The following is a 14,923-nucleotide window of genomic DNA, read 5'->3' as shown; positions in this document are numbered from 1 at the left end:
TACTTATTACTCGAGGCCAGGCATCCCTTTGTGATCAGGACTCTTCAAGCACTCAAATCCATTCAGTGCAGAAATGGTTGTCAGGCCCGAAGGACATGTTTTTTTCCAATTTGATTTTTTAGTAGCCTACATTCCAAGCTCCTCCCATAAAGCACTTTTTCACCTGTGTCTCGGTGAGATTGAGCTCCTACTCAAATTATCCTCCCTTCTGAACATATAATTTGTGTTTAACATCTTTTTGGGACAATGTCTGTTCCACTCTACAATCTCTTTGACAAGAGGAAATCAAATGGTTTTCTTAGATTAAGAAAGAGTGTTTATTCTTTCATGGAATAGCTCATTTTCTTCCAGAGAACAATTTTCAGGAAATTCTCCTCCAAAAGTGCCATGAGTCTAAACTCACTCACCGGGACAGCTCTGGGACAACTCCAGGCACTGACAATGTGCCTCGGGGGGGTCTTACTCACGGGACCGTTGGTCACCTCTCCGGGCTTCTCTTGGCCACCCACGGGGCTCCCACCAGCTCACAGGGGCCTGCCTTCCTCCAAGGCTGTCTGGCTTTGCTGCAATCTGGCCCCGCCCACAACCAGGAACAGCTGCCTGGCTTCCGGGTCGCCGCTCGAAAATGCAGCGGCCCCTTCTGGTAATTCCAAAGTGCGGGGTGGGCTCCCGCCTCACCGGTGCACCAAAAATGCGGGGTGAGCACCCGCTCTTTAAAAAGGCATGAGAGTGGGGTGGTCTCCCACCAGCAAGGAAGCCATGCGGGCTGGCCACCCGCTTCCCTTAAGCATAAATGCGGGGTGGGCACCCACTAAAAAGCATAAATTGGGGGTGGGCACCCGCCAGATAAGCTTAAATGCGGAGTAGGCTCCCACTACTCAGGGCACAAATGCGGGGTGGGCTCCCCCTCAATCAGCAGCATAGGGGGGAATCCCACATGCCAGGATTCCCTCCCAGCCTCGCACTGCAGATGCCAGCTCTTCTCTTCTGCTGGTCAATAGTTAGAGCGCTCACGAGGCGCTGGAAATCAACAGGTCCAAGGGGCACAGCTGGGCCCAGGGAGGCCAGCACACAGGGCCCTTCAGCAGGGAGGCAAGCCCTCATGGCGGTTCCTCCTGGGCCTCCAGCCGCAGCAACCCCCAGTAAGCACAAGAACAGCTCAACCTTCATGGGGTCACAGACCCAATATTTATACCAACATTTTCTTTGTTCTGCCCTGGCACAGGGCTTGGGAAACCAGCCTAAACTGGTTCTGGGGAAATTGGAGCACTTTGTTTACAGGGCTCCTCTTCCCCTTTGTCAAGTGGGGGCTCGGTCATCAAACACACCACAGGGGGGCAGAGCCAGCATTCACACAGGCAGGCACAGACCTATTCAGGGTCAGGGGACTACTCCACCCACTACATCAAATGCAGATGCCCTATTCAGCCTAGCACTGACCCACCCTGCCCCTCCTGGAGCCACACACACCTCACCCGCCCCTGCAACTCAAAAGCCAGACAAGCAATCCACATCAGGCAGTCAGACACATAGCACACAGAAATGCCAACTTCTAAAAGTAAAAAACAACAGTTGATGGACAGAATGCAGAACAATGTCATACATTCACCCCAGTACAGAGATCTGGGCCTAAATCCATCGTTTTTTTGCTCACCATGCCATTCCAGTTTGAACCCAGCCATATGCAAATCAGTCATGACCCTGTGCCTCATGGGAACAGTCCAGCCCGAACTTCCAAGCCAGGTCCTCCCTGGACTGGAACCAAGCATTCTAGGACCGGTTTCGGGGTTTCACCCCTCTTCAGCCAGGATAGCTTGATTCCAGTGGCATGGAGAGCACGGGACCCACGTCTGAGCATACCCGTCCCACCGTGAGCAAAATAACGATGGATTAAACCCAGATCTGTGACTGGGGGTAATGTTTTGCCAATGTGCAACATTCCGTCCATCATCTTGTGTGTTTTGCTGTTCAACCTATGTGGGAAGGGAATGCCCAGACGTGGGTCCCGTGCTCACTACGCCACCGGAGTCAAGCTATCCTGGCTGAAGAGGGGTGAAAACCCAAAACCGGTCCTAGGATGCTTGTTTCCGGTCCAGGAAAGACATGGCTTGGCAGTTCGGGCTGGACTGTTCCCATGAGGCACAGGGTCAAGACTGATTTGCATATGGCCATGTCTGAACTGGGGTGGCATGGAGAGCACGGGACTCACGTCTGAGCATACCCGTCCCACCGTGAGCAAAATAACGATGGATTAAACCCAGATCTGTGACTGGGGGTGAATATTTTGCCAATGTGCAACATTCCGTCCATCATCTTGTGTGTTTTGAACTTCTAAAAGTGGCATTTCTAAAATAGTTATAATAAATCTGCGCACACCATTGGGTAGCATTTATTATTACTATTCCAAACATACCAAACTTGACCACGCTGCTCCTCTCATATCACGATTTACCACTGAAACACTTATCAGGGAATCCCCAATGCATTCCTATTGGAGGTCAGCCTCACAGCAGTGAGAAACCAAAATGGCTGTTTGTCACTACCAGGACATGTCACACACTTAAGGTACATGTCCTACCTTTTACCTACACTGCATCCAGCCCATAAGGCTAGCTAGTGCCTACCTTAGGGGTGACTGACATGCAGTAAAAGGGGGGTCGCAGACATGGTACACACTTTAGGTGCCACTTCACAGCAGCAGTAACAGAGCGCACACAGGCCCTGCAATGGCAGAGGCCTGGGATAGGTTTGAAAGGCTACTTTGGTGGGTAACCTAATCAGCGCTGCAAGCCCACCAGTAGCATTTAATTTACCAGCCCTGGGTTTATGACATACCACTTTACAAGGGACTGACAGGTAAATTAAATATGCCAAACAGGTGTAGACCAATCCTTACTATATTTACCACAGAGAGCACACACACTTTACACTGAACAGCAGTGCTAAAGTGCCCAGAGTCCTAAAACCACCAACACCATTTCAGAAAAAAGGCTAGGAGAAAGGCAAAATGTTTAGGGATGACCCTGCAAAAAGGGCCAAGTCCAGCACCTATGTGTTACCCCCATGCACTAGATGTTGGCAGGCATGAATGTGACACCTCCGGGCACCCACTGTGGAACACTTTCTGGACCTACAGAAGAACAGAAGCATTCTAGATCTGCTGCCTGTGTGCTGAGAGGACCCCCAGAAGACTCTCTCTTGTACCCAGGACAAGGAAATGTACTTCAGGGGTTAGTTGGCTGACTCCTGTGTGGCTACAGGGAGACAACAAGATGCAAGAGGCCTTTTCCTGATAGCACCCAGCTGACCAGCTGGCAACTGGACCATGACTGGACCATATTGTTGGCTTCCACCTGGCACTGTGTTAGTCTCTAAGTACCAAGGTCATGGGGGGCTTTAGAAGTCTTCTCCTGTATTTATTTGGGTGCCAGAAGAACATATGGAAACTTTTGAAATCATTTCCTCCATGCCACTGGGTCTTGGAAAATGTTCAAACTTTCTGACATCTAGGGTTTCACCTGGACCAATGCACTTGGTGTATCAGACACCGGCTCCATCCCTGTGGGTCTGAAATTGCAAATTGGCCCCAGTCTACCACGACTATTGACTATCATTGATGCTTTACTTTTTTTGGTGCTATTTCTACTTGAAATTTTAAAAATGCACATCTCTATTTCCCTTATTAGGTGTTTGTCATTTTGGTGTCATTTTGTTTGTTTAAGTTTACTGGGTTGGGATTATTGTTGTTTTGCATTTTAAATGTATTACTGTTTTGGTCCTTGATGGAAATGGCCCTTTTTGCAGGGATATCCCAAGACTTTTTGCTTCTTCCTGACCTGTTATTGCTGGCTTTAAGACTCTGGAAACTTTACCACTGCTAATTAGTGCTCAAGTGCATATGTGTTCTGTGTAAATTATGATTATGATTGGTTATCCATGATTGGCATATTTGATTTACTTGTAAGTCCATAGTGAAGAGCACTGATTGTGCCAGGGCTTGTAAATTAAATGCTGCTAGTGGGCTTGCAGCACTGGTTGTGCCACCCACCTGAGTAGTCCTATAAAATGTGTCTTAGACCTGCCACTGTAGTGTCTGCTCACACAGTTTTCAACTGCCATGTCGACCTGGCAAGTGCCCCCACATCCCGGGACCTAACCTTCCCGTTTCTTACAGGTAAAGCACACCTCAGGTAGACCCAAGTTACCCCCACGGGCAAGGTGCAGTGCATATAAAAAGTGAGACATGTGCTGGTGTGTTTTACATGTTTCACTATTGAAAGACTATCTCTCCCATAGGCAAACATGGGAGTTGTTTTGTAACATCTTACAAGTATAACTTTCGATTGGAACAAGATGGAGAAATTGAGTTTCTGAACTTAGAATTTAATAACACATCTTTTTAGGAAGGCGTTTTTTAGATTGTGTGTTTGAAAATGCCACTTTTAGAAAGTTGACATTTTCATGTTTAACCATTCTGTGTGCCACTGCTGTTTTGTGTAATCACGGTCTGCTTTTGGAGTGACAGGAGCTGGGGATGCGCATTCCCTGTAGACAGTCTGAAGGGGAGTTGAGTTTCTTTTTTTTTTTGCAGAGTTTTATATAGCGCAAACTTGACCCGAATCCAATCAGGTATCAGAGCGCTTTACGTAGCACCAGTTACGTTACATTAGGACACACATTCAGTCTTTGTTAGGCACGGGGGGATTAAGTGATTTGCCCAGAATCACAGGATGTTCAGCGTCATTATCCGGACTCGAACCCAGTTCCCCAGGTCCGAGGTCGAGCGCCCTAGCCGTTAGGCCAACTCCTCTCCCCGCTCCTCTCCCCACTCCGGGGAGAGGTGTGCCCTGCCTTTCTTGGGTGACTAATAGCTGGGCTGAATAGACTTTGGCTGCATTTAGAGTGGTGTGAGTAGTTTCACTTGCACCTGAATGGGCTGGGTCTCCCTTGTACAATGCTCTCTCTACCTCCTGTGTTCATTCTGCACCAGAGAGGACAGAACTGGTTTGGACTGGGCTCAGAGACTCTGGACACAAAGAAAACAAAGAGAAAATGGGATCTAAGTATTGGGCCTTAAACCCCAGAGAATTAGATTACTTATGGACTCAAGAGGAAACTCTGCCAAAGAGAAGAGCTGGAGAGATGTAAGCAGGAGTACTGCCCCTTTGCTGTGTGTGCTTTGCTAGGTTGGCCTGTAGTTGATACTTCTGCCAAGGAGTGAACAAAGACAGAAACTTTGATGTGAACCTGCTTGAAGAAGAATCTCCAAGGACTTGTGTGTGCTTGCCTTCTGAAGTCTCAGGGACACAAAGACTTTACTTGCAACCCACTGACCAGCACCTGGACTCCTCTGTGGTCTCCTGCATTCACAAGGGGGCCAATTCCAGTCCCTGGGCCATGAGAATTGTGTGGTTGGTGTTGCAAAGTAAGGAAAACAACTCCGATGCCGTAAGCGATGACGCCAGTGACGCCGTGACCTGCACCGAGGTCGGGGGCACAGTTCATGAAAGGCACGACACACTGCCCCACCTGCACCACAGCTCCCACACCTTTTGACGCCTGCTGACACCTGCAGTTATCTGCCTTCCCGATGCCAGCGCTCGCAAAGAACGCCGTCACCGCCAGCACCTGCATCTCGTTAACGTGGAGCCAATAACCGACAAGGTTGGCTTCACAAACTCTTCGACTTTGCATTCCCTAACCGGAACTGACACCTCACCGCCGACACCACCTAACATCCCCAATCCTGGATTCGATGCCTCGCCTCCTCATGGACTCAACGCCTCCCCCTGTGGCAACCAGGGAATCGACTTTGCCTCGGCACTGACACTTCACCTCTACGACGCCGTGCATCATCCATAGACTTCGTTTCCAAGGTACTGTTGTTTGGGGGTCCGAGTGACTTTGTGCCCAAATACCACGCACTTCACGGTTGATGCCGTACTTTGGATTTATGCCTGTCACGATGTCATAATAGCCTCGGTAGAGCTGTTTGTTTCTACAAGTGCTATTTTTGAAGTAACTGTTCTAAAAGTATATCTTGATACCTGTATGTTGGATTTTTGTTGTTTTGGTCTCGTTCGGTTTAGATAAAGATACTTTATTTTTCTAAACTGGTGTGTGTCCATTTGTGGTATGCAGGGCTTTATAAACATTCAAAAAGGGCATTCTCAACTCAGCGATAGTGGTGAGGATAGTCAATACAATGACAAATTCATACCAGAACAAACAGTCCAATACCCTGTCAAAGTCTCTGAATTTACTGGTGTACACGATATTGTTGTAAGCAGAGAGACAACTACAGTTAATCAGGGCAATTCCTATCAGGGAGAGGACAACACAGAGGCAGGAACCCTAAAACCCTAAACAGGGTGTTTCAGTCATTTCCAAACCTGACTGTACATGCAAGTTTTTTTGGGTGATCTGCAAAAGGTATAGTCACACAGACATGGATCTTTTTGCAAATCAAAACAATTTTCTACTTCAGAAATGATTTACAAGGTTGTAAGATCCCTTAGCAATGGAATAGATGCACTAACGAGTTGATGAGCAAAGATGAGGTTGTATGCTTTCCATCCCATTTTCTTGCTTCCTTGTCTGGTGTCCAACATTCAGAGAGAACTGGCAGAAGTAATTTTGATATGTTCTTGTTGGCCAAGAATCAACAAAAATGTCTTGCAATCATCACTAGATTTTGTTCAATATTTGGAGTGAGAAAAATCAATATTCACTAACAGATTGTCCTCAAACTGTAATTTCACAGTTCCTTCAAGAAGGGTTTTAATAAAGGCTTATTGGAGGCAACCATAAAGCTGAGGTTGCCTTCAGTCAAATATTTTTTGTACACCATTCACCCCTTCAGCAATCATTAAAGGGAGGGTACTGACTTTGTTGGAAGGCTTTAAGACCACAAGGTCTCACATAACATATGTATTCCCATTCTGGCATTTGGAATTGGTATTGTCAGTTTGGCAAGAAACTCCATTTGAGGCATTAGATGAGGTAGCAGAGAGGTGTATCTCTCTTAAGGTATTGCTTTTAGTAACGACTCCTGCAAGTTCTCTGGGTGAATTAAATGACCTGATATGTGTTCCTCCATATTTGAAAATCTTTGATGACAGAATGATATTAAGAATGAATCCAAATATTGTGCCTAAAGTGAATTCAGCTTTTTGCAAAAAGTAGGGAATATTGTTTCCAGTGTTGGCATATGATTCGGGTAGAGGTAAAGATCCTCAACGGAGTCAACATCTAACTCAACCGAGTAAGTTGGATGTTGGTAGAAATGTTAAAATATATATCCAAAGAACGTTTGAATACAGGAAATGTGATTTCTTGTTTATATGTTTTGGAGTAGCAAATAGAGGTTGTAAAACTTATGTGTGAATGGTAGGCGGATGTATTAAGGGAGTAATTTGCATAGCAAATTCTAATGTGTGTAAATTTCTTCCATGTAATATTCAACCTCTTTCTACAATGGATGGGAGTCTTATGGGCAGAATAGGCTCGTACATCCTTTGTGGACATAAGTTCATCTACATGGTCAAATCTTTAGACTTTTGTGAATCATTACACATGATTGTTGCACAAAGTAATTAGCTAATAGTTGGCACAAGTGTGCTTGGAAATATGTAAGTACAATGAGATTAATTGTGCTCTTTAGTTAGGACTTTTTTGTTATTGAGTGAATACAGTCTTTTCTGCTTCGCATAAGCTCCTGAGTTGTGAACATCTTTTTATAAGTGTTGTTCCACGATGAATTAAACTTGCTTTGACATATGTGCAAGGTAAGGAGTGGGATGAGGATCTGCAGAATGAGAAGGTAATGTCTAGATTACTTACCAGTAGCCCCAGTACTGCATTCCTCATCCCATTACTAACATGCACTCCTACCCACCATATATGCAGTCATGTGAAACAAAACGTAATTACTACAGAAAGTGTATGGGGGAAATCTCCTTACATATTAGAACAGCAGAGCCAGTGGGATTAGTAAAAGTCAGAGAGAGATGTGTGAGAAGGGGGCATAAGTGAAGCTTCACTTTACTATTAACCAAAGAATGTGATGAGACGGGGAATGCATAATCAGAGTAATGAAGATTACCGGTAAGTACTCTAGACTTTAATGGGCCTGCTTTCATTTTCTCAAGAAGACTTTAGGAAATATTGGGGTCCAACCTGTGCTAAAGAACATTAAAACTTTTTTTATAATTTCCAAAATCATGAAATCACCAAACACATAAGGGAATCAAATTGAGCAAGCACTTTTTATGTCGGAGTGAATGGAAGGTTCAGTCCCATAAGAGTACTGGTGAATGCCTGCCCTTAAGTTCAAGCCACCATTGGGTCTCCAAACATAAAGCTTATTTGTTGAAACCTTATATTGTCTTGTTTTCATGAGACATCGATGTTAGCACTGTTCAGTGACACTATACAAGAACGTGTTTCTGTAAAGGGTTGGTTGTACAATGTGGCATTTATATTTTCTATTGCCATTTCCTTTTTTAGGCGGTTGACATTCTCTTGCAACATGGAGCGTATGTAAACGTTCAAGATGCCGTCTTCTTCACGCCGCTGCACATTGCAGCCTACTACGGACACGATCAGGTAATCCGCATACCTTTTATAATGCACCTCAGTCGAACGTAGAAGCATTTCGTTCTGGCCTTACTTGGAAATTGAGAAGGTTTCCGACATCTTGCCGCCTCTGCAGAGGGGCTGTGTGCGGTGACCCTTGCAGAGTGGCACGGGTGACCTCTCTGTGCATTTCTGTCCTCGCCGGTGCTGCGCGCGGAGCACGCTGGGTCGCTCTGGCGAATTATTCATCAAGTGACAGATGATTGAAAATGCTCTGCCTCCATGGTTCAGCGCCTTGAAGGCGACGCACAGCATGTGCGGCCCTTCATGGCCCATCTTCTTAATGTGAAGTTATTTCTAGAGGGTGGCCGCGATGATTTCTTTATTTACTGCATCGACAGAGACGTTTGCTAGCTTTGCATGGGATATTTTGAAAGAGAGGCACAGTCTAATGGACGATGACAAAAAGTGTCTGGTGGCATCCTGTGATAAGGGGTTTTGGGAAATGCGGCTATGGTTCTGTCCCTCAGAGCTGCCTTCTTTAACCTTGCACCAATGTTTTTGACAACGATACATTTTCTTTAAAACACAAAAGGTCGTCCTGAATTTCACTCTTTCGCTGCAATGTATCCAATATTTAGGTGACTCGCCTCCTGCTGAAGTTTGGCGCAGATGTGAACGTCAGCGGGGAGGTTGGAGACAGACCCTTGCATCTGGCGTCAGCCAAGGGGTACCTCACCATTGCAAAGCTCTTGATGGAGGAGGGAAGCAAGGCCGACGGTAAGAAATGTCCAAACATGACTGAGTTTTCATTTTGTAATATATATCTTTTTGATGTGATGTATGTTCCCTAAACACATGAACGAATGTATTTCATTTAGTTTTCTTTTAAAGGCACGAACTTAAAGTATCAACCTCTTATCTCTGCAGGTGAGGAGGGTGGAACATCACTTTATAGGTTTTGTCAAAAGGGGTCAAAAAGCAGACAGGTGATCCAGTAAGCAAAGTCTTTGAACGTATATATAAGGCAGGGGTCTCCATCCTTTACATTAATAAGATTTACTTATGTTCCATGAAAATCATCCTGTTCCACTAATATTATCTGTCCTGTAATAGTGATTACGTTAGTGACCATCACATGCCTGACTACCAGCTGTGATCACAGCAGTGCATCAGGCAGGCCTGCCACCAGGAGTGTCAGAACAGTTTATCAATTTAGAATGCTTCTGTATAGGTGTTAGATATGGGATTTCTGGTTGGCTAAGGCTCGCGCCAAAGCCAGGCAGAAACCACCACTCTAGTCAGGGCAAGGGAGTTACACGCCAAAGATAACCCCTGCTCACTCCCTTGGTAGCTTGGCATGAGCAGTCAGGCTTATCCCGGAGGCAATGTGTAAAGCGCTTGCAACAACACACTAGGCACACCACAAAAGGAACTCCACACAAGGTTATATCAAAAATAGCCTTTGTATTATCATAAAACACATTAGAATATTAATCACACAATATGCACTGTGCCAACTGGCACTAGACAATATTTCCAGGGGATTATATACACATGACAGGACCAATTGGAACCACTGTCAGAACCATCACAACGTGAACATAGTAAATGTAGAACTTATGATAAACCTCCTAATCATAACTCATATAACTTAGAGACATAAATCAGGGTGCATAAAACAAAGTACATGAATCACATTTCCTGCGCACCACATACATCTCAGGGCCTGGCGCCCTATTAACCCTTCAGTCCCCCTGGCCAACTGGCCTTCTCAAAGGGGCTCAAATGCCCTATGTCCTAAAGTGTCAGGGCGGCTGCCAATGCAGCAACATCAAAAGTGCGCAACTGCGCTGGGGCATAGGAGTGTATCTCACTCCTGTCTCAATTACAAAGCCCCCAGAGAAATGTTGGCCTAAACGTAGCAGCTGACGCTAATTGCCGTGCAGCTGTGATGCAAAGAGGGCCTGGCACCACTCTGCCCTTCTGTCCCACTCCGAGACTCTATAACCAAAAAGAAATGCTGCCCAACGTTGCAGCTGCCCGCACTGGTGCGGTTGCAGCTGTGATGAAAGTGAATGGGACCTGGCATGACAGTGCCCTCCGGGCCCCCACTGGACTCTCTGAATAAAATTGCCCCCATCGTTGCAGTTGACCACTGTCAAGTGGGGCAACTGTGAACATAGCCAAAGCACCGGAAATGTGCCTCGAGAGGCACGGATCCCTCTGGGCCTGCTAACAACCATTATGCCCATCGTTGGGGTGGCCCGCTCTCTTGCGGGACCGCCCAGACACTAGAACCGACACTGTGCATTGAAAGGCACCACCACACTGGTGAAGCCCCTACTCACTGGGGCTGCGGGCAGGACTCGTTCGGTCTCCTCCCTCCCTGGGGAGGCTTCGTCGGCTCTCCTGACTTCATCCGGGCTGACGACTCTGCTCCTCTTCTCCAGGGCATCTCAGCAATATGCTGGGCTCTCCCTTCGCTACAACAGCCCCGCCGACCAGTGCAAGCATTTCTCCTCACTTCCTCGTGCCCCCTCCTGGGACCCGGGACTTCAACGTGGAGTCTGTGAGGGTCTGGACGTGCGTAGGGGTGTAGGACCCACCCACAACCAGGCAAAGCCGCCTGGCTTCCGGATCGCTGCGCTTGATTGCGGCGGCTCTGGTGAAAATTTCCAGATGCGGGTTGGGCACCCGCGAGGCAAGTGAAATCCAAAAGCGGGGTGGGCACCCGCTATCACAATAAAGATAATGGCTGCATCAGAGCGGGGTGGTCTCCCGCAAGTTAAATATCAAATAAGTGGGGTAGGCTCGCGCTTAAGCAGGCAAAATGTGGGGTGGGCTCCCGCTTAGATCGGCATCAAGGGGGAATCCCTACGATGGGGATTCCCTCTCAAAGGGGCTGCAGCTCAGCGCTGCACAGCCCCCGGTGTCCTCCTTCTTAGGGCAATAAAAAGAAAGCGCTCAAGAGGCGCTAGAAGCAGGAGTCCTGTACTTAAAAGGAATGGATCCAAGGCAAAGTTCCTCCAGGTCCATGAAGCATAGCTGGGCCCAGGGAGGCCAGCACACAGGGCCCTCCAGCAGGGAAGTAAGCCCCTGTGGCGGTTCCTCCTGGGCCCCAGCAGCAGCAAGCCCCCAGCACAGAACCAAAGCACAGAACAGAACACATGAGGTCACAGCCCCTTTACTTATACTGCTTCTTTCCTTTGTCTGCAGTGTAGGGCATGGGTGGAACCAGATGCAACTGGTTCAAGGGGGAATTGGAGCACCTTAATTACCAAGCTCCTCTTCCCCTTTGTCAGGTGGGGGCTAGGTGATCATACACACCACAGGGGCGGAGCCAGCGTTGTCTAGGCTGGGCAGAGACCTATTCAGAGTCATGGGATTACTCCTCCCACTACTCCCAGCACAGATGTCCCTTTCAGCCTAGTGCTGACTCACCCTGCCCCTCCTGGAGCCACACACACCTCCCATCCCCTGTCACTCACAAGCCAGACATGCAGTTCACATCAGGCAGGCAGACACATAGCACACAGAAATGGCAACTTCTAAAAGTGGTATTTCCCAAATAGTCATAATAAATCTGCGCACACCATTGCGCAGAATTTATTCTTACAATTCCATACATACTAAACTCGACCACGCTGCGCCTCCCATATCAGGAATTGCCACTGACACACTGATCAGGGAATCCCCAATGCATTCCTATGGGAGGGCAGGCTAACCTCACCAATGTAACACAGAGAAGGCATGCACTTTACACTGGACCACAGTGCTAAAGTGCCCGGAGGCCTAAAACCACCAACACCAGGTCACAGAAAAAGGCTAGGAGAATGCAAAAAGTTTCGGGGTGAACCTGCCAAAAGGGCCAAGTCCAACAATAAAGAATACGTAGCAGCCATAGCTGCAATACCTCTGGCACCAAGGTATTAATATAAGTAATTAGACTTCACAGCGCAGCACAATTTTTCCTTCAAATATCAGCTAGAAATGTATTTAGAAAATTCAACCATTTTTCTCGTTTAGCGCCTTGATTAACAGACAGGAAAACGTATGGACGTTCAATTCTGAGTCTGCAATCGTTTGGAGCGCGAAAGCGGACTAACGAATGTAGGTTGGCTTTCGCGCTCCAAACGATTAAAAGAGTGCTAACGAATGAATACGTAAGCGTGTATGCCGATGAGTGCGATCGCGTATCACGGAGATGGATTCAAAGAGATTGCAGACTCAGAATTGAACGTCCATACGTTTTCCTGTCTATTAATCAAGACGCTAAACGGACTTGACTCTCTTTGTAAATAATCGGCGCTGATTAAACAAGCTCCGACACGCCAATGTGCCTTAAGAACAAGATCGATAACGTAAGATTCTAGAAATAACCGCTAGAACAAAGACGACAGTTGTCTACAAATTTGTTTGCAAACCATTAGAAAATTATTCAGGGGTCAACTTTTTAATATACTAGTCCTGAAGATGGTCTTATCAACGAAGGTCTGAAGACCGAAACGTCGACTCGTACACTCTTTTCTTGTGAAATAATTAACTGCAATTGAAAAAGTGTGTAAAATTATCACAGTGAAGGCATGAATAATTGAATGTTTCCTTCCAGCATCACTGTAATTGTTCCATTTCAAGTACCCTCTATGAATCTTGTTGATAAACTTTATTAGTTTTATATACACCCGTGTAAGGGATATATACTTTTTCAAGATGTATCTTTATGTGATTGGTTCATAATCAGATAGAACTGTATTTTTTAAAATACAAATTGTCCAAGAAAATAAATTAATCTGTAAGTAAATTACAAAACCTTACATCTAACTGAGATTTTGAATTGCACAACTAAGTACTTGAATAAATACCTTGAAGGCCCCTTTTACCTGTTTACTAATTTTGCCCGAGCCCTCAAGGGTAGATTGGGTTATCCACTATACCTATTTGCTTTGAGAAGTGGCGAGACTCTCCAATTGCAAGTACTGCATTTGCACCTCTGCTGAGTAATGCATTGAGTACAGGCCCATTTAAAGCTCTGCTCAAAGAGGAACGTGTATGCTCTAAAGTCTGACGACCTAGGTTGCATGACGGATAAGTAGAACTTGCTTGAAGGAGTCAAGCATGAGACTGGTATTGGTCTGCAGAGTAAAAGCCACAAAATAAACATAGACTGTTTGTCTATAGACCTCATCTGAATATTAGGTAGTCTTGTTTCCGTTTTCAGTGCCTGAGAAATGGATTTACAGAATGAGGACCCCTGTCCATCAAACCATCTACACACAAACCTATTGAGTGTGCGGCAGTAGCTTTGCTGCGGTTGAGGTCAGCCATCGGGGTGTTATATATGCCTGGAAGTCTAGCCAAAAGAGCAGGTGCATGGCCAGCTTGTTGCATTTAAAATTGGTTAGCATAAACACGTGTTAAAGCAAGTGAATGCAACAAGTGAATCTAAGTCTTCTTGGGAGTGTCGAACATCCAAGAGACTTTAGAAAAATATAGAGCAAAATGGCACATTTTACAACACATGTTTTCATTTTGTCAAAGAAATTGATCGAAAAGCTATGTGTCCTATTGAAGCTGGGCAGTCACAGAATTAGACATACTAAAGCACATTCACAAAAGCATTTATGAGTATGGAAAATAAGACTACAGGAATAATATTTTTACTACTCTTACATGCCATTGGGAATTGGCACTAAAGCGCCCAAATCCTTATTAGCAACAATGCAAAGAGGGCACAGCCCTTGTAATAATTGTACTGAATATTTCCTGATTATTCTCATTTTTAATACTTTGGGGCCAATTCACAAAGGAGTATATCATTAAGTATTCCACCATCACTTTGTCAATAGGCCCGACTGGTCCAAGACACAGACCATCTATCACACAGTCACAAACATTATAATTGAATTCGGAAACTTGTAAAATAATCAAAGAAAGGTGCATCCTCACAAGTCCGGCTTCAATCACATCCGAATAATTCTAAAGATAGAATTATTCAAATGAGATGTTCGACTTGAGAGGGTGCATATTTCTTTAATATTTTAAGAGTTTAATTCTTGGTGACTGCGTGGCAAAGCTGGTTTAGTTTGTTTACTGACTGAGTGCGCAGCCACTCAGCTCTCTCCATTATTCACACAGGACTCCAATGCTTTTACTTTTCCATTTCAGTTTGCAGTTACAATTAAATCAAAGTATTAGTTTGAAGCAGTGGCAAATTGAATTAAGATTGAACAGTGTGTCAGTGTTGTTGCTGCATTGTTGAAGGGCAAGATACAGACATTCAGTCACTCTTCGTCTTTGAAACTGTCTATCACGGTATATTTTCAATCCACACCAAGCATTCCAT

The 14,923-nt window shown here is 45.7% G+C and overlaps 1 protein-coding gene across 1 annotated transcript in view; it reads left to right on the top strand.

Annotated features, from left to right (window-relative positions):
• The window catches only part of TNNI3K (TNNI3 interacting kinase), a 2,902,528-nt gene that overhangs the window by 841,325 nt on the left and 2,046,280 nt on the right, over nt 1-14,923 (top strand). The window contains exons 6-7 of the mRNA XM_085600138.1: nt 8,509-8,607; nt 9,219-9,357. Coding sequence (XP_085456264.1) covers nt 8,509-8,607; nt 9,219-9,357 — 238 coding nt within the window. The remainder of the gene's footprint in view (nt 1-8,508; nt 8,608-9,218; nt 9,358-14,923) is intronic.

The sequence above is a fragment of the Triturus cristatus genome, chromosome 4_2, assembly GCF_964204655.1.
Source record: "Triturus cristatus chromosome 4_2, aTriCri1.1, whole genome shotgun sequence".
In the NCBI taxonomy this organism is placed as follows: Eukaryota; Metazoa; Chordata; class Amphibia; order Caudata; family Salamandridae; genus Triturus; species Triturus cristatus.
This window is presented reverse-complemented; position numbering and strand designations above follow the sequence as displayed.